The sequence below is a fragment of the Chiloscyllium plagiosum genome, unplaced genomic scaffold, assembly GCF_037043375.1.
Source record: "Chiloscyllium plagiosum isolate Xiang-an unplaced genomic scaffold, Cpla_swu_hap1 HiC_scaffold_2, whole genome shotgun sequence".
NCBI classification, from domain to species: domain Eukaryota; kingdom Metazoa; phylum Chordata; class Chondrichthyes; order Orectolobiformes; family Hemiscylliidae; genus Chiloscyllium; species Chiloscyllium plagiosum.
In genome coordinates, this window is record NW_028270140.1 from 165,365,348 (window position 1) to 165,390,765 (window position 25,418).

At 55.5% G+C, this 25,418-nt stretch overlaps 1 protein-coding gene across 1 annotated transcript in view; it reads right to left on the reverse strand.

The window, feature by feature from the left end:
* Nucleotides 1-25,418, reverse strand: part of LOC148152049 (von Willebrand factor A domain-containing protein 7-like) — a 165,838-nt gene that overhangs the window by 46,350 nt on the left and 94,070 nt on the right. Inside the window, exons 11-12 of the mRNA XM_087994199.1 lie at nt 20,123-20,258; nt 19,888-20,040 (exon numbers count right to left, since the gene is read on the reverse strand). Of these exons, the coding sequence (XP_087850325.1) occupies nt 19,888-20,040; nt 20,123-20,258 (289 nt within the window). The remainder of the gene's footprint in view (nt 1-19,887; nt 20,041-20,122; nt 20,259-25,418) is intronic.

Consider the following 25,418-nt stretch of genomic DNA (forward strand, 5'->3'; position numbering starts at 1 on the left):
GATGGGGTGGGTGTTACAGTGCTCTGTGATGGGGTGGGTGTGACAGTGCTCTGTGATGGGGTGGGAGTTACAGTGCTCTGTGATGGGGTGCCTGTTACAGTGCTCTGTGATGGGGCGGGTGTTACAATGCTCTGTGATGGGGTGGGTGTTACAGTGCTCTGTGATGGGGTGCGTGTTACAGTGCTCTGTGATGGGGTGCCTGTTACAGTGCTCTGTGATGGGGTGCCTGTTACAGTGCTCTGTGATGGGGTGGGTGTTACAATGCTCTGTGATGGGGTGGGTGTTACAGTGCTCTGTGATGGGGTGCGTGTTACAGTGCTCTGTGATGGGGTGTGTGTTACAGTGCTCTGTGATGGGGCGGGTGTTACAGTGCTCTGTGATGGGGTGTGTGTTACTGTGCTCTGTGATGGGGCGGGTGTTACAGTGCTCTGTGATGGGGCGGGTGTTACTGTGCTCTGTGATGGGGCGGGTGTTACAGTGCTCTGTGATGGGGTGGGTGTTACAGTGCTCTGTGATGGGGCGGGTGTTACAGTGCTCTGTGATGGGGCGGGTGTTACAGTGCTCTGTGATGGGGTGCGTGTTACAGTGCTCTGTGATGGGGTGGGTGTTACAGTGCTCTGTGATGGGGTGTGTGTTACTGTGCTCTGTGATGGGGCGGGTGTTACAGTGCTCTGTGATGGGGCGGGTGTTACTGTGCTCTGTGATGGGGCGGGTGTTACAGTGCTCTGTGATGGGGTGGGTGTTACAGTGCTCTGTGATGGGGCGGGTGTTACAGTGCTCTGTGATGGGGCGGGTGTTACAGTACTCTGTGATGGGGTGGGTGTTACAGTGCTCTGTGATGGGGTGTGTGTTACAGTGCTCTGTGATGGGGTGCGTGTTACGGTGCTCTGTGATGGGGCGGGTGTTACAGTGCTCTGTGATGGGGCGGGTGTTACAGTGCTCTGTGATGGGGCGGGTGTTACGATGCTCTGTGATGGGGTGTGTGTTACAGTGCTCTGTGATGGGGTGGGTGTTACAGTGCTCTGCGATGGGGCGGGTGTTACAGTGCTCTGTGATGGGGCGGGTGTTACAGTGCCCTGTGATGGGGCGGGTGTTACAGTGCTCTGTGATGGGGTGCCTGTTACAGTGCTCTGTGATGGGGTGGGTGTTACAGTGCTCTGTGATGGGGCGGGTGTTACAGTGCTCTGTGATGGGGTGGGTGTTACAGTGCTCTGTGATGGGGTGGGTGTTACAGTGCTCTGTGATGGGGTGCGTGTTACAGTGCTCTGTGATGGGGCGGGTGTTACAGTGCTCTGTGATGGGGCGGGTGTTACAGTGCTCTGTGATGGGGTGGGTGTTATAGTGCCCTGTGATGGGGCGGGTGTTACAGTGCTCTGTGATGGGGCGGGTGTTACAGTGCCCTGTGATGGGGCGGGTGTTACAGTGCTCTGTGATGGGGTGCCTGTTACAGTGCTCTGCGATGGGGTGGGTGTTACAGTGCTCTGTGATGGGGCGGGTGTTACAGTGCTCTGTGATGGGGCGGGTGTTATAGTGCTCTGTGATGGGGTAGGTGTTACAGTGCTCTGTGATGGGGCGGGTGTTACAGTGCTCTGTGATGGGGTGGGTGTTACACTGCTCTGTGATGGGGTGCCTGTTACAATGCTCTGCGATGGGGTGGGTGTTACAGTGCTCTGTGATGGGGTGGGTGTTACAGTGCTCTGTGATGGGGTGCGTGTTACTGTGCTCTGTGATGGGGCGGGTGTTACAGTGCTCTGTGATGGGGCGGGTGTTACAGTGCTCTGTGATGGGGTGGGTGTTACAGTGCTCTGTGATGGGGCGGGTGTTACAGTGCTCTGTGATGGGGCGGGTGTTACAGTGCTCTGTGATGGGGCGGGTGTTACAGTGCTCTGTGATGGGGTGTGTGTTACAGTGCTCTGTGATGGGGTGGGTGTTACAGTGCTCTGTGATGGGGTGTGTGTTACAGTGCTCTGTGATGGGGTGGGTGTTACAGTGCTCTGCGATGGGGCGGGTGTTACAGTGCTCTGTGATGGGGCGGGTGTTACAGTGCCCTGTGATGGGGCGGGTGTTACAGTGCTCTGTGATGGGGTGCCTGTTACAGTGCTCTGTGATGGGGTGGGTGTTACAGTGCTCTGTGATGGGGCGGGTGTTACAGTGCTCTGTGATGGGGTGGGTGTTATAGTGCTCTGTGATGGGGTGGGTGTTACAGTGCTCTGTGATGGGGTGCGTGTTACAGTGCTCTGTGATGGGGCGGGTGTTACGGTGCTCTGTGATGGGGCGGGTGTTACAGTGCTCTGTGATGGGGCGGGTGTTACGGTGCTCTGTGATGGGGCGGGTGTTACGGTGCTCTGTGATGGGGCGGGTGTTACGGTGCTCTGTGATGGGGCGGGTGTTACGGTGCTCTGTGATGGGGCGGGTGTTACGGTGCTCTGTGATGGGGCGGGTGTTACGGTGCTCTGTGATGGGGCGGGTGTTACGGTGCTCTGTGATGGGGCGGGTGTTACGGTGCTCTGTGATGGGGCGGGTGTTACGGTGCTCTGTGATGGGGCGGGTGTTACGGTGCTCTGTGATGGGGCGGGTGTTACAGTGCTCTGTGATGGGGCGGGTGTTACAGTGCTCTGTGATGGGGCGGGTGTTACAGTGCTCTGTGATGGGGCGGGTGTTACGATGCTCTGTGATGGGGTGTGTGTTACAGTGCTCTGTGATGGGGTGCGTGTTACGGTGCTCTGTGATGGGGCGGGTGTTACAGTGCTCTGTGATGGGGCGGGTGTTACAGTGCTCTGTGATGGGGCGGGTGTTACAGTGCTCTGTGATGGGGCGGGTGTTACGATGCTCTGTGATGGGGTGTGTGTTACAGTGCTCTGTGATGGGGTGTGTGTTACAATGCTCTGTGATGGGGTGGGTGTTACAGTGCTCTGTGATGGGGTGCGTGTTACAGTGCTCTGTGATGGGGTGGGTGTTACAGTGCTCTGTGATGGGGTGTGTGTTACTGTGCTCTGTGATGGGGCGGGTGTTACAGTGCTCTGTGATGGGGCGGGTGTTACTGTGCTCTGTGATGGGGCGGGTGTTACAGTGCTCTGTGATGGGGTGGGTGTTACAGTGCTCTGTGATGGGGTGGGTGTTACAGTGCTCTGCGATGGGGTGGGTGTTACAGTGCTCTGTGATGGGGTGTGTGTTACAGTGCTCTGTGATGGGGTGTGTGTTACAGTGCTCTGTGATGGGGTGGGTGTTACAGTGCTCTGCGATGGGGCGGGTGTTACAGTGCTCTGTGATGGGGCGGGTGTTACAGTGCCCTGTGATGGGGCGGGTGTTACAGTGCTCTGTGATGGGGTGCCTGTTACAGTGCTCTGTGATGGGGTGGGTGTTACAGTGCTCTGTGATGGGGCGGGTGTTACAGTGCACTGTGATGGGGTGGGTGTTATAGTGCTCTGTGATGGGGTGGGTGTTACAGTGCTCTGTGATGGGGTGCGTGTTACAGTGCTCTGTGATGGGGCGGGTGTTACAGTGCTCTGTGATGGGGCGGGTGTTACAGTGCTCTGTGATGGGGTGGGTGTTATAGTGCTCTGTGATGGGGCGGGTGTTACAGTGCTCTGTGATGGGGCGGGTGTTATAGTGCTCTGTGATGGGGTAGGTGTTACAGTGCTCTGTGATGGGGCGGGTGTAACAGTGCTCTGTGATGGGGTGGGTGTTACACTGCTCTGTGATGGGGTGCCTGTTACAATGCTCTGCGATGGGGTGGGTGTTACAGTGCTCTGTGATGGGGTGCGTGTTACTGTGCTCTGTGATGGGGCGGGTGTTACAGTGCTCTGTGATGGGGCGAGTGTTACAGTGCTCTGTGATGGGGTGCCTGTTACAGTGATCTGTGATGGGGTGCGTGTTACAGTGCTCTGTGATGGGGCGGGTGTTACAGTGCTCTGTGATGGGGTGGGTGTTATAGTGCTCTGTGATGGGGCGGGTGTTATAGTGCTCTGCGATGGTTCGGGTGTTACAGTGCTGTGTGATATGTTGGGTGTTACAGTGCTCTGTGATGGGGCGGGTGTTACAGTGCTCTGTGATGGGGTGGGTGTTACAGTGCTCTGTGATGGGGTGGGTGTTACAGTGCTCTGTGATGGGGTGCGTGTTACAGTGCTCTGTGATGGGGCGGGTGTTACAGTGCTCTGTGATGGGGTGGGTGTTATAGTGCTCTGTGATGGGGCGGGTGTTATAGTGCTCTGCGATGGTTCGGGTGTTACAGTGCTGTGTGATATGTTGGGTGTTACAGTGCTCTGTGATGGGGTGGGTGTTATAGTGCTCTGTGATGGGGCGGGTGTTACAGTGCTCTGTGATGGGGGGGTGTTACAGTGCTCTGTGATGGGGTGGGTGTTATAGTGCTCTGTGATGGGGCGGGTGTTACAGTGCTCTGTGATGGGGCGGGTGTTATAGTGCTCTGTGATGGGGCGGGTGTTACAGTGCTCTGTGATGGGGCGGGTGTTACAGTGCTCTGTGATGGGGCGGGTGTTACAGTGCTCTGTGATGGGGTGGGTGTTACAGTGCTCTGTGATGGGGTGCCTGTTAAAGTGCTCTGCGATGGGGTGGGTGTTACAGTGCTCTGCGATGGGGTGTGTGTTACAGTACTCTGTGATGGGGTGGGTGTTACAGTGCTCTGTGATGGGGTGGGTGTTACAGTGCTCTGTGATGGGGTGGGTGTTACAGTGCTCTGTGATGGGGTGGGTGTTACAGTGCTCTGTGATGGGGTGCGTGTTACAGTGCTCTGTGATGGGGCGGGTGTTACAGTGCTCTGCGATGGGGCGGGTGTTACTATGCTCTGTGATGGGGCGGGTGTTACAGTGCTCTGTGATGGGGCGGGTGTTATAGTGCTCTGTGATGGGGTGGGTGTTATAGTGCTCTGTGATGGGGCGGGTGTTATAGTGTTCTGTGATGGGGTGGGTGTTACAGTGCTCTGTGATGGGGTGCCTGTTACAGTGCTCTGGAATGGGGTGGGTGTTACAGTGCTCTGCGATGGGGCGGGTGTTACAGTGCTCTGTGATGGGGTGGGTGTTATAGTGCTCTGTGATGGGGTGGGCGTTACAGTGCTCTGTGATGGGGCGGGTGTTACAGTGCTCTGTGATGGGGCGGGTGTTACAGTGCTCTGTGATGGGGCGGGTGTTACTTTGCTCTGCGATGGGGCGGGTGTTATAGTGCTCTGTGATGGGGCGGGTGTTACTTTGCTCTGCGATGGGGCGGGTGTTACAGTGATCTGTGATGGGGTGGGAGTTACAGTGCTCTGTGATGGGGTGCCTGTTACAGTGCTCTGTGATGGGGTGCCTGTTACAGTGCTCTGTGATGGGGTGGGTGTTACAATGCTCTGTGATGGGGTGCCTGTTATAGTGCTCTGTGATGGGGTGGGTGTGACAGTGCTCTGTGATGGGGTGGGAGTTACAGTGCTCTGCGATGGGGCGGGTGTTATAGTGCTCTGTGATGGGGTGGGTGTTACAGTGCTCTGTGATGGGGTGGGTGTGACAGTGCTCTGTGATGGGGTGGGAGTTACAGTGCTCTGCGATGGGGCGGGTGTTATAGTGCTCTGTGATGGGGTGCCTGTTATAGTGCTCTGTGATGGGGCGGGTGTTACAGTGCTCTGTGATGGGGTGCGTGTTACAGTGCTCTGTGATGGGGCGGGTGTTACAGTGCTCTGTGATGGGGTGTGTGTTACTGTGCTCTGTGATGGGGCGGGTGTTACAGTGCTCTGTGATGGGGCGGGTGTTACTGTGCTCTGTGATGGGGCGGGTGTTACAGTGCCCTGTGATGGGGTGTGTGTTACTGTGCTCTGTGATGGGGTGGGTGTTACAGTGCTCTGTGATGGGGTGTGTGTTACTGTGCTCTGTGATGGGGTGGGTGTTACAGTGCTCTGTGATGGGGCGGGTGTTACAGTGCTCTGTGATGGGGCGGGTGTTACAGTGCTCTGTGATGGGGTGCATGTTACAGTGCTCTGTGATGGGGTGGGTGTTACAGTGCTCTGTGATGGGGTGTGTGTTACTGTGCTCTGTGATGGGGCGGGTGTTACAGTGCTCTGTGATGGGGCGGGTGTTACTGTGCTCTGTGATGGGGCGGGTGTTACAGTGCTCTGTGATGGGGTGGGTGTTACAGTGCTCTGTGATGGGGCGGGTGTTACAGTGCTCTGTGATGGGGCGGGTGTTACAGTGCTCTGTGATGGGGTGGGTGTTACAGTGCTCTGTGATGGGGTGTGTGTTACAGTGCTCTGTGATGGGGTGCGTGTTACGGTGCTCTGTGATGGGGCGGGTGTTACAGTGCTCTGTGATGGGGCGGGTGTTACAGTGCTCTGTGATGGGGCGGGTGTTACAGTGCTCTGTGATGGGGCGGGTGTTACTTTGCTCTGCGATGGGGCGGGTGTTATAGTGCTCTGTGATGGGGCGGGTGTTACTTTGCTCTGCGATGGGGCGGGTGTTACAGTGATCTGTGATGGGGTGGGTGTTACAGTGCTCTGTGATGGGGTGGGTGTTATAGTGCTCTGTGATGGGGTGGGCGTTACAGTGCTCTGTGATGGGGCGGGTGTTACAGTGCTCTGTGATGGGGCGGGTGTTACAGTGCTCTGTGATGGGGCGGGTGTTACTTTGCTCTGCGATGGGGCGGGTGTTATAGTGCTCTGTGATGGGGCGGGTGTTACTTTGCTCTGCGATGGGGCGGGTGTTACAGTGATCTGTGATGGGGTGGGAGTTACAGTGCTCTGTGATGGGGTGCCTGTTACAGTGCTCTGTGATGGGGTGCCTGTTACAGTGCTCTGTGATGGGGTGGGTGTTACAATGCTCTGTGATGGGGTGCCTGTTATAGTGCTCTGTGATGGGGTGGGTGTGACAGTGCTCTGTGATGGGGTGGGAGTTACAGTGCTCTGCGATGGGGCGGGTGTTATAGTGCTCTGTGATGGGGTGGGTGTTACAGTGCTCTGTGATGGGGTGGGTGTGACAGTGCTCTGTGATGGGGTGGGAGTTACAGTGCTCTGCGATGGGGCGGGTGTTATAGTGCTCTGTGATGGGGTGCCTGTTATAGTGCTCTGTGATGGGGCGGGTGTTACAGTGCTCTGTGATGGGGTGCGTGTTACAGTGCTCTGTGATGGGGCGGGTGTTACAGTGCTCTGTGATGGGGTGTGTGTTACTGTGCTCTGTGATGGGGCGGGTGTTACAGTGCTCTGTGATGGGGCGGGTGTTACTGTGCTCTGTGATGGGGCGGGTGTTACAGTGCCCTGTGATGGGGTGTGTGTTACTGTGCTCTGTGATGGGGTGGGTGTTACAGTGCTCTGTGATGGGGTGTGTGTTACTGTGCTCTGTGATGGGGTGGGTGTTACAGTGCTCTGTGATGGGGCGGGTGTTACAGTGCTCTGTGATGGGGCGGGTGTTACAGTGCTCTGTGATGGGGTGGGTGTTACAGTGCTCTGTGATGGGGTGTGTGTTACAGTGCTCTGTGATGGGGTGCGTGTTACGGTGCTCTGTGATGGGGCGGGTGTTACAGTGCTCTGTGATGGGGCGGGTGTTACAGTGCTCTGTGATGGGGCGGGTGTTACGATGCTCTGTGATGGGGTGTGTGTTACAGTGCTCTGTGATGGGGCGGGTGTTACTGTGCTCTGTGATGGGGCGGGTGTTACACTGCTCTGTGATGGGGTGCCTGTTACAATGCTCTGCGATGGGGTGGGTGTTACAGTGCTCTGTGATGGGGTGGGTGTTACAGTGCTCTGTGATGGGGTGCGTGTTACTGTGCTCTGTGATGGGGCGGGTGTTACAGTGCTCTGTGATGGGGTGGGTGTTACAGTGCTCTGTGATGGGGCGGGTGTTACTGTGCTCTGTGATGGGGCGGGTGTTACAGTGCTCTGTGATGGGGTGGGTGTTACAGTGCTCTGTGATGGGGCGGGTGTTACAGTGCTCTGTGATGGGGCGGGTGTTACAGTGCTCTGTGATGGGGTGGGTGTTACAGTGCTCTGTGATGGGGTGTGTGTTACAGTGCTCTGTGATGGGGTGCGTGTTACGGTGCTCTGTGATGGGGCGGGTGTTACAGTGCTCTGTGATGGGGCGGGTGTTACAGTGCTCTGTGATGGGGCGGGTGTTACGATGCTCTGTGATGGGGTGTGTGTTACAGTGCTCTGTGATGGGGCGGGTGTTACAGTGCTCTGCGATGGGGTGGGTGTTACAGTGCTCTGTGATGGGGTGTGTGTTACAGTGCTCTGTGATGGGGTGGGTGTTACAGTGCTCTGTGATGGGGTGCGTGTTACAGTGCTCTGTGATGGGGTGGGTGTTACAGTGCTCTGTGATGGGGTGTGTGTTACAGTGCTCTGTGATGGGGTGTGTGTTACAGTGCTCTGTGATGGGGTGGGTGTTAAGGTGCTCTGCGATGGGGCGGGTGTTACAGTGCTCTGTGATGGGGCGGGTGTTACAGTGCCCTGTGATGGGGCGGGTGTTACAGTGCTCTGTGATGGGGTGCCTGTTACAGTGCTCTGTGATGGGGTGGGTGTTACAGTGCTCTGTGATGGGGCGGGTGTTACAGTGCTCTGTGATGGGGTGGGTGTTATAGTGCTCTGTGATGGGGTGGGTGTTACAGTGCTCTGTGATGGGGTGCGTGTTACAGTGCTCTGTGATGGGGCGGGTGTTACAGTGCTCTGTGATGGGGTGGGTGTTACAGTGCTCTGTGATGGGGTGCGTGTTACAGTGCTCTGTGATGGGGTGGGTGTTATAGTGCTCTGTGATGGGGTGGGTGTTACAGTGCTCTGTGATGGGGTGCGTGTTACAGTGCTCTGTGATGGGGCGGGTGTTACAGTGCTCTGTGATGGGGTGCCTGTTACAGTGCTCTGTGATGGGGTGGGTGTTACAGTGCTCTGTGATGGGGCGGGTGTTACAGTGCTCTGTGATGGGGTGGGTGTTATAGTGCTCTGTGATGGGGTGGGTGTTACAGTGCTCTGTGATGGGGTGCGTGTTACAGTGCTCTGTGATGGGGCGGGTGTTACAGTGCTCTGTGATGGGGTGGGTGTTACAGTGCTCTGTGATGGGGTGGGTGTTATAGTGCCCTGTGATGGGGCGGGTGTTACAGTGCTCTGTGATGGGGCGGGTGTTACAGTGCCCTGTGATGGGGCGGGTGTTACAGTGCTCTGTGATGGGGTGCCTGTTACAGTGCTCTGCGATGGGGTGGGTGTTACAGTGCTCTGTGATGGGGCGGGTGTTACAGTGCTCTGTGATGGGGCGGGTGTTATAGTGCTCTGTGATGGGGTAGGTGTTACAGTGCTCTGTGATGGGGCGGGTGTTACAGTGCTCTGTGATGGGGTGGGTGTTACACTGCTCTGTGATGGGGTGCCTGTTACAATGCTCTGCGATGGGGTGGGTGTTACAGTGCTCTGTGATGGGGTGGGTGTTACAGTGCTCTGTGATGGGGTGCGTGTTACTGTGCTCTGTGATGGGGCGGGTGTTACAGTGCTCTGTGATGGGGCGGGTGTTACAGTGCTCTGTGATGGGGTGCCTGTTACAGTGATCTGTGATGGGGTGCGTGTTACAGTGCTCTGTGATGGGTTGGGTGTTACAGTGCTCTGTGATGGGGTGGGTGTTATAGTGCTCTGTGATGGGGCGGGTGTTATAGTGCTCTGCGATGGTTCGGGTGTTACAGTGCTGTGTGATATGTTGGGTGTTACAGTGCTCTGTGATGGGGTGGGTGTTATAGTGCTCTGTGATGGGGCGGGTGTTACAGTGCTCTGTGATGGGGGGGTGTTACAGTGCTCTGTGATGGGGTGGGTGTTATAGTGCTCTGTGATGGGGCGGGTGTTACAGTGCTCTGTGATGGGGCGGGTGTTATAGTGCTCTGTGATGGGGCGGGTGTTACAGTGCTCTGTGATGGGGCGGGTGTTACAGTGCTCTGTGATGGGGCGGGTGTTACAGTGCTCTGTGATGGGGTGGGTGTTACAGTGCTCTGTGATGGGGTGCCTGTTAAAGTGCTCTGCGATGGGGTGGGTGTTACAGTGCTCTGCGATGGGGTGTGTGTTACAGTACTCTGTGATGGGGTGGGTGTTACAGTGCTCTGTGATGGGGTGGGTGTTACAGTGCTCTGTGATGGGGTGGGTGTTACAGTGCTCTGTGATGGGGTGGGTGTTACAGTGCTCTGTGATGGGGTGCGTGTTACAGTGCTCTGTGATGGGGCGGGTGTTACAGTGCTCTGCGATGGGGCGGGTGTTACTATGCTCTGTGATGGGGCGGGTGTTACAGTGCTCTGTGATGGGGCGGGTGTTATAGTGCTCTGTGATGGCGTGGGTGTTATAGTGCTCTGTGATGGGGCGGGTGTTATAGTGTTCTGTGATGGGGTGGGTGTTACAGTGCTCTGTGATGGGGTGCCTGTTACAGTGCTCTGGAATGGGGTGGGTGTTACAGTGCTCTGCGATGGGGCGGGTGTTACAGTGCTCTGTGATGGGGTGGGTGTTATAGTGCTCTGTGATGGGGTGGGCGTTACAGTGCTCTGTGATGGGGCGGGTGTTACAGTGCTCTGTGATGGGGCGGGTGTTACAGTGCTCTGTGATGGGGCGGGTGTTACTTTGCTCTGCGATGGGGCGGGTGTTATAGTGCTCTGTGATGGGGCGGGTGTTACTTTGCTCTGCGATGGGGCGGGTGTTATAGTGCTCTGTGATGGGGCGGGTGTTACAGTGATCTGTGATGGGGTGGGAGTTACAGTGCTCTGTGATGGGGTGGGAGTTACAGTGCTCTGTGATGGGGTGCCTGTTACAGTGCTCTGTGATGGGGTGGGTGTTACAATGCTCTGTGATGGGGTGCCTGTTATAGTGCTCTGTGATGGGGTGGGTGTGACAGTGCTCTGTGATGGGGTGGGAGTTACAGTGCTCTGCGATGGGGCGGGTGTTATAGTGCTCTGTGATGGGGTGGGTGTTACAGTGCTCTGTGATGGGGTGGGTGTGACAGTGCTCTGTGATGGGGTGGGAGTTACAGTGCTCTGCGATGGGGCGGGTGTTATAGTGCTCTGTGATGGGGTGCCTGTTATAGTGCTCTGTGATGGGGTGCCTGTTACAGTGCTCTGTGATGGGGTGCCTGTTACAGTGCTCTGTGATGGGGTGGGTGTTACAGTGCTCTGTGATGGGGTGCCTGTTATAGTGCTCTGTGATGGGGTGGGTGTGACAGTGCTCTGTGATGGGGTGGGAGTTACAGTGCTCTGCGATGGGGCGGGTGTTATAGTGCTCTGTGATGGGGTGGGTGTTACAGTGCTCTGTGATGGGGTGGGTGTGACAGTGCTCTGTGATGGGGTGGGAGTTACAGTGCTCTGCGATGGGGCGGGTGTTATAGTGCTCTGTGATGGGGTGGGTGTTACAGTGCTCTGTGATGGGGTGCCTGTTATAGTGCTCTGTGATGGGGTGGGTGTTACAGTGCTCTGTGATGGGGCGGGTGTTACAGTGATCTGTGATGGGGCGGGTGTTACAGTGCTCTGTGATGGGGTGGGTGTTACGGTGCTCTGTGATGGGGCGGGTGTTACAGTGCTCTGTGATGGGGTGGGTGTTACGGTGCTCTGTGATGGGGTGGGTGTTACAGTGCTCTGTGATGGGGCGGGTGTTACAGTGCTCTGCGATGGGGCGGGTGTTACAGTGCTCTGTGATGGGGCGGGTGTTACGGTGCTCTGGGATGGGGTGGGTGTTACAGTGCTCTGCGATGGGGCGGGTGTTACAGTGCTCTGTGATGGGGCGGGTGTTACAGTGATCTGTGATGGGGCAGGTGTTACAACGCTCTGTGATGGGGCGGGTGTTACAGTGCTCTGTGATGGGGTGGGTGTTACTATGCTCTGTGATGGGGCGGGTGTTACAGTGCTCTGTGATGGGGCGGGTGTTACAGTGCTCTGTGATGGGGTGTGTGTTACAGTGCTCTGTGATGGGGCGGGTGTTACAGTGCTCTGTGATGGGGCGGGTGTTACAGTGCTCTGTGATGGGGCGGGTGTTACAGTGATCTGTGATGGGGCGGGTGTTACAACGCTCTGTGATGGGGCGGGTGTTACAGTGCTCTGTGATGGGGCGGGTGTTACAGTGCTCTGTGATGGGGCGGGTGTTAGTGCTCTGTGATGGGGTGGGTGTTACAGTGCTCTGTGATGGGGCGGGTGTTACAGTGCTCTGTGATGGGGCGGGTGTTACAGTGATCTGTGATGGGGCAGGTGTTACAACGCTCTGTGATGGGGCGGGTGTTACAGTGCTCTGTGATGGGGTGGGTGTTACTATGCTCTGTGATGGGGCGGGTGTTACAGTGCTCTGTGATGGGGCGGGTGTTACAGTGCTCTGTGATGGGGTGTGTGTTACAGTGCTCTGTGATGGGGCGGGTGTTACAGTGCTCTGTGATGGGGCGGGTGTTACAGTGCTCTGTGATGGGGCGGGTGTTACAGTGATCTGTGATGGGGCGGGTGTTACAACGCTCTGTGATGGGGCGGGTGTTACAGTGCTCTGTGATGGGGCGGGTGTTACAGTGCTCTGTGATGGGGCGGGTGTTAGTGCTCTGTGATGGGGTGAGTGTTACAGTGCTCTGCGATTGGGTGGGTGTTAGTGCTCTGCGATGGGGCGGGTGTTACAGTGCTCTGTGATGGGGCGGGTGTTACAGTGCTCTGTGATGGGGCGAGTGTTACAGTGCTCTGTGATGGGGCGGGTGTTACTATGCTCTGTGATGGGGCGGGTGTTAGTGCTCTGTGATGGGGTGGGTGTTACAGTGCTCTGCGATGGGGTGGGTGTTAGTGCTCTGCGATGGGGCGGGTGTTACAGTGCTCTGTGATGGGGCGGGTGTTACAGTGCTCTGCGATGGGGTGGGTGTTACAGTGCTCTGTGATGGGGCGGGTGTTACAGTGCTCTGCGCTGCGGTGGGTGTTACAGTGCTCTGCGATGGGGCGGGTGTTACAGTGCTCTGTGATGGGGCGGGTGTTACAGTGCTCTGCGCTGGGGTGGGTGTTACAGTGCTCTGCGATGGGGCGGGTGTTACAGTGCTCTGTGATGGGGCGGGTGTTACAGTGCTCTGCGATGGGGCGGGTGTTACAGTGCTCTGTGATGGGGCGGGTGTTATTGCTCTGTGATGGGGTGGGTGTTACAGTGCTCTGTGATGGGGTGGGTGTTACAGTGCTCTGTGATGGGGCGAGTGTTACAGTGCTCTGCGATGGGGCGCGTGTTACAGTGCTCTGTGATGGGGCGGGTGTTACAGTGCTCTGTGATCGGGTGGGTGTTACAGTGCTCTGTGATGGTGCGGGTGTTACAGTGCTCTGTGATGGGGCGGGTGTTACAGTGCTCTGTGATGGGGCGGGTGTTACAGTGCTCTGTGATGGGGCGGGTGTTACAGTGCTCTGCGATGGGGCGGGTGTTACAGTGCTCTGCGATGGGGTGGGTGTTACAGTGCTCTGTGATGGGGTGGGTGTTACAGTGCTCTGCGATGGGGCGGGTGTTACAGTGCTCTGTGATGGGGCAGGTGTTACAGTGCTCTGTGATGGGGCGGGTGTTACAGTGCTCTGCGATGGGGCGGGTGTTACAGTGCTCTGCGATGGGGCGGGTGTTACAGTGCTCTGTGATGGGGCGGGTGTTACAGTGCTCTGCGATGGGGCGGGTGTTACAGTGCTCTGCGATGGGGCGGGTGTTACAGTGCTCTGTGATGGGGCGGGTGTTACAGTGCTCTGTGATGGGGCGGGTGTTACAGTGCTCTGTGATGGGGCGGGTGTTACAGTGCTCTGTGATGGGGCGGGTGTTACAGTGCTCTGTGATGGGGCGGGTGTTACGATGCTCTGTGATGGGGTGTGTGTTACAGTGCTCTGTGATGGGGTGCGTGTTACGGTGCTCTGTGATGGGGCGGGTGTTACAGTGCTCTGTGATGGGGCGGGTGTTACAGTGCTCTGTGATGGGGCGGGTGTTACGATGCTCTGTGATGGGGTGTGTGTTACAGTGCTCTGTGATGGGGCGGGTGTTACAGTGCTCTGTGATGGGGCGGGTGTTACAGTGCTCTGAGATGGGGCGGGTGTTACAGTGCTCTGTGATGGGGCGGGTGTTACGATGCTCTGTGATGGGGTGTGTGTTACAGTGCTCTGTGATGGGGTGCGTGTTACGGTGCTCTGTGATGGGGCGGGTGTTACAGTGCTCTGTGATGGGGCGGGTGTTACAGTGCTCTGTGATGGGGCGGGTGTTACAGTGCTCTGTGATGGGGCGGGTGTTACGATGCTCTGTGATGGGGTGTGTGTTACAGTGCTCTGTGATGGGGTGTGTGTTACAGTGCTCTGTGATGGGGTGGGTGTTACAGTGCTCTGTGATGGGGCGGGTGTTACAGTGCTCTGTGATGGGGCGGGTGTTACAGTGCTCTGTGATGGGGCGGGTGTTACAGTGCTCTGTGATGGGGCGGGTGTTACAGTGCTCTGTGATGGGGTGGGTGTTACAGTTCTCTGTGATGGGGTGTGTGTTACAGTGCTCTGTGATGGGGTGGGTGTTACAGTGCTCTGTGATGGGGTGCGTGTTACAGTGCTCTGTGATGGGGTGGGTGTTACAGTTCTCTGTGATGGGGTGTGTGTTACAGTGCTCTGTGATGGGGTGTGTGTTACAGTGCTCTGTGATGGGGTGGGTGTTACAGTGCTCTGCGATGGGGCGGGTGTTACAGTGCTCTGTGATGGGGCGGGTGTTACAGTGCCCTGTGATGGGGCGGGTGTTACAGTGCTCTGTGATGGGGCGGGTGTTACAGTGCTCTGTGATGGGGTGGGTGTTACAGTGCTCTGTGATGGGGCAGGTGTTACAGTGCTCTGTGATGGGGTGGGTGTTATAGTGCTCTGTGATGGGGTGGGCGTTACAGTGCTCTGTGATGGGGCGGGTGTTACAGTGCTCTGTGATGGGGTGGGTGTTACAGTGCTCTGTGATGGGGTGCGTGTTACAGTGCTCTGTGATGGGGCGGGTGTTACAGTGCTCTGTGATGGGGTGGGTGTTACAGTGCTCTGTGATGGGGCGGGTGTTACAGTGCTCTGTGATGGGGTGGGTGTTATAGTGCCCTGTGATGGGGCGGGTGTTACAGTGCTCTGTGATGGGGCGGGTGTTACAGTGCTCTGTGATGGGGCGGGTGTTACAGTGCTCTGTGATGGGGCGGGTGTTACAGTGCTCTGTGATGGGGCGGGTGTTATAGTGCTCTGTGATGGGGTAGGTGTTACAGTGCTCTGTGATGGGGCGGGTGTTACAGTGCTCTGTGATGGGGTGGGTGTTACACTGCTCTGTGATGGGGTGCCTGTTACAATGCTCTGCGATGGGGTGGGTGTTACAGTGCTCTGTGATGGGGCGGGTGTTACAGTGCTCTGTGATGGGGCGGGTGTTACAGTGCTCTGTGATGGGGCGGGTGTTACAGTGCTCTGTGATGGGGTGGGTGTTACAGTGCTCTGTGATGGGGTGGGTGTTACAGTGCTCTGTGATGGGGTGCGTGTTACAGTGCTGTGTGATATGTTGGGTGTTACAGTGCTCTGTGATGGGGTGGGTGTTATAGTGCTCTGTGATGGGGCGGGTGTTACAGTGCTCTGTGATGGGGGGGTGTTACAGTGCTCTGTGATGGGGTGGGTGTTACAGTGCTGTGTGATATGTTGGGTGTTACAGTGCTCTGTGATGGGGTGGGTGTTATAGTGCTCTGTGATGGGGCGGGTGTTACAGTGCTCTGTGATGGGGGGGTGTTACAGTGCTCTGTGATGGGGTGGGTGTTATAGTGCTCTGTGATGGGGTGGGTGTTATAGTGCTCTGTGATGGGGCGGGTGTTACAGTGCTCTGTGATGGGGGGGTGTTACAGTGCTCTGTGATGGGGTGGGTGTTATAGTGCTCTGTGATGGGGCGGGTGTTACAGTGCTCTGTGATGGGGCGGGTGTTATAGTGCTCTGTGATGGGGCGGGTGTTACAGTGCTCTGTGATGGGGCGGGTGTTACAGTGCTCTGTGATGGGGCGGGTGTTACAGTGCTCTGTGTTGGGGTGGGTGTTACAGTGCTCTGTGATGGGGTGCCTGTTACAGTGCTCTGCGATGGGGTGGGTGTTACAGTGCTCTGCGATGGGGTGTGTGTTACAGTACTCTGTGATGGGGTGGGTGTTACAGTGCTCTGTGATGGGGTGGGTGTTACAGTGCTCTGTGATGGGGTGGGTGTTACAGTGCTCTGTGATGGGGTGCGTGTTACAGTGCTCTGTGATGGGGCGGGTGTTACAGTGCTCTGCGATGGGGCGGGTGTTACTATGCTCTGTGATGGGGCGGGTGTTACAGTGCTCTGTGATGGGGCGGGTGTTATAGTGCTCTGTGATGGGGTGGGTGTTATAGTGCTCTGTGATGGGGCGGGTGTTATAGTGTTCTGTGATGGGGTGGGTGTTACAGTGCTCTGTGATGGGGTGCCTGTTACAGTGCTCTGCAATGGGGTGGGTGTTACAGTGCTCTGCGATGGGGCGGGTGTTACAGTGCTCTGTGATGGGGTGGGTGTTATAGTGCTCTGTGATGGGGTGGGCGTTACAGTGCTCTGTGATGGGGCGGGTGTTACAGTGCTCTGTGATGGGGCGGGTGTTACAGTGCTCTGTGATGGGGCGGGTGTTACTTTGCTCTGCGATGGGGCGGGTGTTATAGTGCTCTGTGATGGGGCGGGTGTTACTTTGCTCTGCGATGGGGCGGGTGTTATAGTGCTCTGTGATGGGGCGGGTGTTACAGTGATCTGTGATGGGGTGGGAGTTACAGTGCTCTGTGATGGGGTGGGAGTTACAGTGCTCTGTGATGGGGTGCCTGTTACAGTGCTCTGTGATGGGGTGGGTGTTACAATGCTCTGTGATGGGGTGCCTGTTATAGTGCTCTGTGATGGGGTGGGTGTGACAGTGCTCTGTGATGGGGTGGGAGTTACAGTGCTCTGCGATGGGGCGGGTGTTATAGTGCTCTGTGATGGGGTGGGTGTTACAGTGCTCTGTGATGGGGTGGGTGTGACAGTGCTCTGTGATGGGGTGGGAGTTACAGTGCTCTGCGATGGGGCGGGTGTTATAGTGCTCTGTGATGGGGTGCCTGTTATAGTGCTCTGTGATGGGGTGCCTGTTACAGTGCTCTGTGATGGGGTGCCTGTTACAGTGCTCTGTGATGGGGTGGGTGTTACAGTGCTCTGTGATGGGGTGCCTGTTATAGTGCTCTGTGATGGGGTGGGTGTTACAGTGCTCTGTGATGGGGTGCCTGTTATAGTGCTCTGTGATGGGGTGGGTGTGACAGTGCTCTGTGATGGGGTGGGAGTTACAGTGCTCTGCGATGGGGCGGGTGTTATAGTGCTCTGTGATGGGGTGGGTGTTACAGTGCTCTGTGATGGGGTGGGTGTGACAGTGCTCTGTGATGGGGTGGGAGTTACAGTGCTCTGCGATGGGGCGGGTGTTATAGTGCTCTGTGATGGGGTGGGTGTTACAGTGCTCTGTGATGGGGTGCCTGTTATAGTGCTCTGTGATGGGGTGGGTGTTACAGTGCTCTGTGATGGGGCGGGTGTTACAGTGATCTGTGATGGGGCGGGTGTTACAGTGCTCTGTGATGGGGTGGGTGTTACGGTGCTCTGTGATGGGGCGGGTGTTACAGTGCTCTGTGATGGGGTGGGTGTTACGGTGCTCTGTGATGGGGTGGGTGTTACAGTGCTCTGTGATGGGGCGGGTGTTACAGTGCTCTGCGATGGGGCGGGTGTTACTATGCTCTGTGATGGGGCGGGTGTTACAGTGCTCTGTGATGGGGCAGGTGTTACAACGCTCTGTGATGGGGCGGGTGTTACAGTGCTCTGTGATGGGGTGGGTGTTACTATGCTCTGTGATGGGGCGGGTGTTACAGTGCTCTGTGATGGGGCGGGTGTTACAGTGCTCTGTGATGGGGTGTGTGTTACAGTGCTCTGTGATGGGGCGGGTGTTACAGTGCTCTGTGATGGGGCGGGTGTTACAGTGCTCTGTGATGGGGCGGGTGTTACAGTGATCTGTGATGGGGCGGGTGTTACAACGCTCTGTGATGGGGCGGGTGTTACAGTGCTCTGTGATGGGGCGGGTGTTACAGTGCTCTGTGATGGGGCGGGTGTTAGTGCTCTGTGATGGGGTGGGTGTTACAGTGCTCTGCGATGGGGTGGGTGTTAGTGCTCTGCGATGGGGCGGGTGTTACAGTGCTCTGTGATGGGGCGGGTGTTACAGTGCTCTGTGATGGGGCGAGTGTTACAGTGCTCTGTGATGGGGCGGGTGTTACTATGCTCTGTGATGGGGCGGGTGTTAGTGCTCTGTGATGGGGTGGGTGTTACAGTGCTCTGCGATGGGGTGGGTGTTACAGTGCTCTGTGATGGGGCGGGTGTTACAGTGCTCTGTGATGGGGCGGGTGTTAGTGCTCTGCGATGGGGCGGGTGTTACAGTGCTCTGTGATGGGGCGGGTGTTACAGTGCTCTGCGATGGGGTGGGTGTTACAGTGCTCTGTGATGGGGCGGGTGTTAGTGCTCTGCGATGGGGCGGGTGTTACAGTGCTCTGTGATGGGGCGGGTGTTACAGTGCTCTGCGATGGGGTGGGTGTTACAGTGCTCTGTGATGGGGTGGGTGTTACAGTGCTCTGCGATGGGGCGGGTGTTAGTGCTCTGCGATGGGGCGGGTGTTACAGTGCTCTGTGATGGGGCGGGTGTTACAGTGCTCTGCGATGGGGTGGGTGTTACAGTGCTCTGTGATGGGGCGGGTGTTACAGTGCTCTGCGCTGGGGTGGGTGTTACAGTGCTCTGCGATGGGGCGGGTGTTACAGTGCTCTGTGATGGGGCGGGTGTTACAGTGCTCTGCGCTGGGGTGGGTGTTACAGTGCTCTGCGATGGGGCGGGTGTTACAGTGCTCTGTGATGGGGCGGGTGTTACAGTGCTCTGTGATGGGGCGGGTGTTACAGTGCTCTGCGATGGGGCGGGTGTTACAGTGCTCTGCGATGGGGTGGGTGTTACAGTGCTCTGTGATGGGGTGGGTGTTACAGTGCTCTGCGATGGGGCGGGTGTTACAGTGCTCTGTGATGGGGCGGGTGTTACAGTGCTCTGTGATGGGGCGGGTGTTACAGTGCTCTGCGATGGGGCGGGTGTTACAGTGCTCTGCGATGGGGCGGGTGTTACAGTGCTCTGTGATGGGGCGGGTGTTACAGTGCTCTGCGATGGGGCGGGTGTTACAGTGCTCTGTGATGGGGTGGGTGTTACAGTGCTCTGTGATGGGGTGGGTGTTACAGTGCTCTGTGATGGGGCGGGTGTTACAGTGCTCTGTGATGGGGCGAGTGTTACAGTGCTCTGTGATGGGGTGCCTGTTACAGTGATCTGTGATGGGGTGCGTGTTACAGTGCTCTGTGATGGGGCGGGTGTTACAGTGCTCTGTGATGGGGTGGGTGTTACAGTGCTCTGTGATGGGGCGGGTGTTACAGTGCTCTGTGATGGGGTGCGTGTTACAGTGCTCTGCGATGGGGCGGGTGTTACAGTGCTCTGTGATGGGGCGGGTGTTACAGTGCTCTGTGATGGGGCGGGTGTTACAGTGCTCTGTGATGGGGCGGGTGTTACAGTGCTCTGTGATGGGGCGGGTGTTACAGTGCTCTGTGATGGGGCGGGTGTTACAGTGCTCTGTGATGGGGTGTGTGTTACAGTGCTCTGTGATGGGGCGGGTGTTACAGTGCTCTGTGATGGGGCGGGTGTTACAGTGCTCTGTGATGGGGCGGGTGTTACAGTGCTCTGTGATGGGGTGGGTGTTACAGTGCTCTGTGATGGGGCGGGTGTTACAGTGCTCTGTGATGGGGTGCGTGTTACAGTGCTCTGTGATGGGGCGGGTGTTACAGTGCTCTGTGATGGGGCGGGTGTTACAGTGCTCTGTGATGGGGCGGGTGTTACAGTGCTCTGTGATGGGGCGGGTGAACATCGGGTCTGTCGTTTTGACGAACTCACCGATAATTCGGAGGCTTCGCATCCCTTCTGCTCGGTACCTAATTTCCCACACTCCTGCCTGGATCGGAGAGCGGAGTTGCACCACTCGCAGGTTCCCCAAGGATTTCACCGATGCAAGGACTCCGGAACGTTCCGAGAGGGACTGGTGTTGACCTGGGAAGGAAGGACATTGAGTGTTACTGGGATCTGCCCATTCCTGGATGTGCGGATCTTGTACAGGATTGAGAGCTCTTACCGATGGGATCGGTCAGGGTGATACCCTGAGCGTATCCGAAAGTGTAGATGGAGACGTTCCGGAGAGTTCCATCCAGGTAAAACATGACAGGATTGGCCACTTGGGAGGAAGGGCCGGAGATCTGCAGGATAGTGACCTATCGGAGAGTGCAATGTGTTACTCAGCAAGTACCCCCCTTCGATACGGCTCTGTACTGCACTGGGCACAGACTCACACTCTCACACACTCACACACACACACACACACACACTCACACAGACACACTCACACAGACACACACACACTCGCACACACACAGTCACACACACACACTCACACACACTCACACATACTCACACACACTCACACACACACTCTCTCACACACTCACACACACATACACTCACACACTCGCACGGGCACACACACACACACACACTCACACACACACACTCTCACACACACACACACACACTCTCACACACATACACTCACACACACACTCGCACGGGCACACACACACAGACACACACTCTCACACTCACACACTCATACACTCACACACACACACTCACACACACACGCACACACACACATTCACACACTCACACTCACAGACACACACTCACACACACAGATACAAACACATACTCACACACACTCACACACACACACACTCACACGCACACACACACCGACACGCACTCACACACACGCACACGCACTCACACACACACACACATAAACACATACACACACACTCACCCACACTCACACTTACACTCACACGCACACACACACATGCACTCACACACACACACACTCACACACACACACACACACAAACACACACACACACTCACCCACACTCACACATACACTCACACACACTCACTCACCCACACACACACTCACTCACACACAGACACTCACACTCACACACACACCCCCCCACACACTCACACACACATATACACACACTCACACACCCACACTCAACCACATGCACACACTCACATGCACACACTCACACACCCACACTCATCCACACACACACTCACATACACTCACACACACACTCACATCACACACACTCACATACACACACTCACACAACCACACTCAACCACACACACACACTCACACGCACACTCACACTCACACACACTCATACACACTCACACACAAAAACACACACACACTCACCCACACTCACACATACCCTCACACACACTCACACGCACACACACACTCACACACACACTCACACACAAACACACACACTCACACACATACCCTCCCACACTCACACACACACTCACTCACACACAGAACTCACACTCACACACACACTCACACCCCCACACACTCACACACAAACACACACTCACACTCACACACAGACACACACACACACACTCACTCACACACATACACATACTCACACACATACACATACTCACATTCACTCACATGGACACACACTCACTCACCCACACACACACTCACTCACACACAGACACTCACACTCACACACACACCCCCCCACACACTCACACACACATATACACACACTCACACACCCACACTCAACCACATGCACACACTCACATGCACACACTCACACACCCACACTCATCCACACACACACTCACATACACTCACACACACACTCACATCACACACACTCACATACACACACTCACACAACCACACTCAACCACACACACACACTCACACGCACACTCACACTCACACACACTCATACACACTCACACACAAAAACACACACACACTCACCCACACTCACACATACCCTCACACACACTCACACGCACACACACACTCACACACACACTCACACACAAACACACACACTCACACACATACCCTCCCACACTCACACACACACTCACTCACACACAGAACTCACACTCACACACACACTCACACCCCCACACACTCACACACAAACACACACTCACACTCACACACAGACACACACACACACACTCACTCACACACATACACATACTCACACACATACACATACTCACATTCACTCACATGGACACACACTCACACACCCACCTCATCCACACACACACACTCACATACACTCACACGCACACTCACACACACAAACTCACAAACACTCACACACACTCACTCACATACACTCACACATACTCACACACACACACACACTCACACACACGCTCACAGGCACACACACACTCACACGCATGCACACACACACACACTCACACACACTCAGACACACACACTCACACCATACATAGACACACACTCACACGCACACTCACACACACACTCACACACACTCACTCACACACCCACACACTCAGACACACACACTCACACACAGTCACACACACACAGACACACACACACGCGCACACACACACAGACACACACTCACAAACACACACTCACACAAACACACTCACACACATACTCACACACACACACACACACGCACACAGACATACACACACACACACACATACACACAGACACTCACACATACACACAGACACACACACGCACTCACAAACACACACACACTCACACACACACTCACGCACGCACACACTCACACACACAAGCACACACGCACTCACACACACAGACTCTCACACACACTCACACGCACACACTCACACGCACAGAGACGCACACGCACACATTCACACATACGCACACTCACACACACACTCAAACACACACACGCTCACACATACACAGACACTCACACACACATACACACACACAGACACACACACACACACTCACACTCTTAAACTCACTCACACACACACACAAACTCAGACACTCACACTCACTCACTCGAATACACATACACACAGACACTCGCACACACACTCACGCACACAGACACTCACACACACAGACACACTCACACAAACAGGCACTCTCACACACACGCATCCATACTCACACTCACACACACACACTCATACACACACTCACACACACACACAAACTCAAACACACACACTCACACTCACTCACTTGCATACACATACACACAGACACTCGCACACACACTCACGCACACAGACACTCACACACACAGACACACTCACACAAACAGGCACTCTCACACACACGCATCCATACTCACACTCACACACACACACTCATACACACACTCACACACACACACAAACTCAAACACACACACTCACACTCACTCACTTGCATATACATACACACACACACATACACACACACAGACATACTCACACACACACAAACTCAGACACACACACTCAGACACACACACTACACACACACTCACACCACACGCACACAGACACACATTCTCAGACACACTCACACACTCTCTCTCACACAGACACTCACGCTCACACACACACTCACTCTCACACACACACACACTCACACACCCACACACTCACACACTCATACACTCAGACACACTCACACAAACAGGCACTCTCACACACACGCATCCATACTCACACTCACACACACACACTCATACACACACTTACACACACACACAAACTCAAACACACACACTCACACTCACTCACTTGCATACACATACACACACACATACACACACTCACACACACAGACACACTCACACACACACAAACTCAGACACACACACTCACTCACACACTCACACCACACGCACACAGACACACATTCTCAGACACACTCACACACTCTCTCTCACACAGACACTCACGCTCACACAGACACTCACGCTCACACACACACTCACTCTCACACACACACACACACTCACACACTCATACACTCAGACACACTCACACAAACAGGCACTCTCACACACACGCATCCATACTCACACTCACACACACACACTCATACACACACTCACACACACACACAAACTCAAACACACACACTCACACTCACTCACTTGCATACACATACACACACACACATACACACACTCACACACACAGACACACTCACACACACACAAACTCAGACACACACACTCAGACACACACACTACACACACACTCACTCACACACTCACACCACACGCACACAGACACACATTCTCAGACACACTCACACACTCTCTCTCACACAGACACTCACGCTCACACACACACTCACTCTCACACACACACACACTCACACACACACACACACACACACTCACACACTCATACACTCAGACACACTCACACAAACAGGCACTCTCACACACACGCATCCATACTCACACTCACACACACTCATACACACACTTACACACACACACAAACTCAAACACACACACTCACACTCACTCACTTGCATACACATACACACACACACATACACACACTCACACACACAGATACACTCACACACACACAAACTCAGACACACACACTCAGACACACACACTACACACACACTCACTCACACACTCACACCACATGCACACAGACACACATTCTCAGACACACTCACACACACTCTCTCACACAGACACTCACGCTCACACACACACTCACTCTCACACACACACACTCACACACACACACTCATACACTCAGACACATAAACTCGCACACTCACTTGCACACACACTCACACACACACACACAAACACTCACACACACACACTCACGCACACACAGTCACACACACAGACACTCACACACTCTCTCACACACACACTCACACACACACACTTACACACACACACGCACACACACTCACACACACACTCACACACACACTCACAGACACTCACAGACACACCTCACACACTCTCACACTCATGCACACTCACACAGACACATTCTCACACACACACTCAGACACACTCATACACACACTCACACACACAAACTCACGCACCCACTCACACACACACAAACACTCACACACACACTCACACACACACATAAATACACTCACACACACTCGCTCACACACACACTCACTCAGACACACACATTCAGACACACACACCCACTCTCTCTCACACACACACACACGCTCACACCCACACACACTCACACACACAAACACACATACACACACACTTAGACACACACACTCAGACACACACACTTTCACACACACTCACACACAGACTCACACACTCACTCACTCTCACACACTCACACTCACTCACACACACTCACTCACACACACTCACTCACACACACTCACTCACACTCACTCTTGCTCACACATTCACTCACAAGCCGTGCACACTCACACAAGCACGCACATACACGCACACGCACATACACACCAAATACAG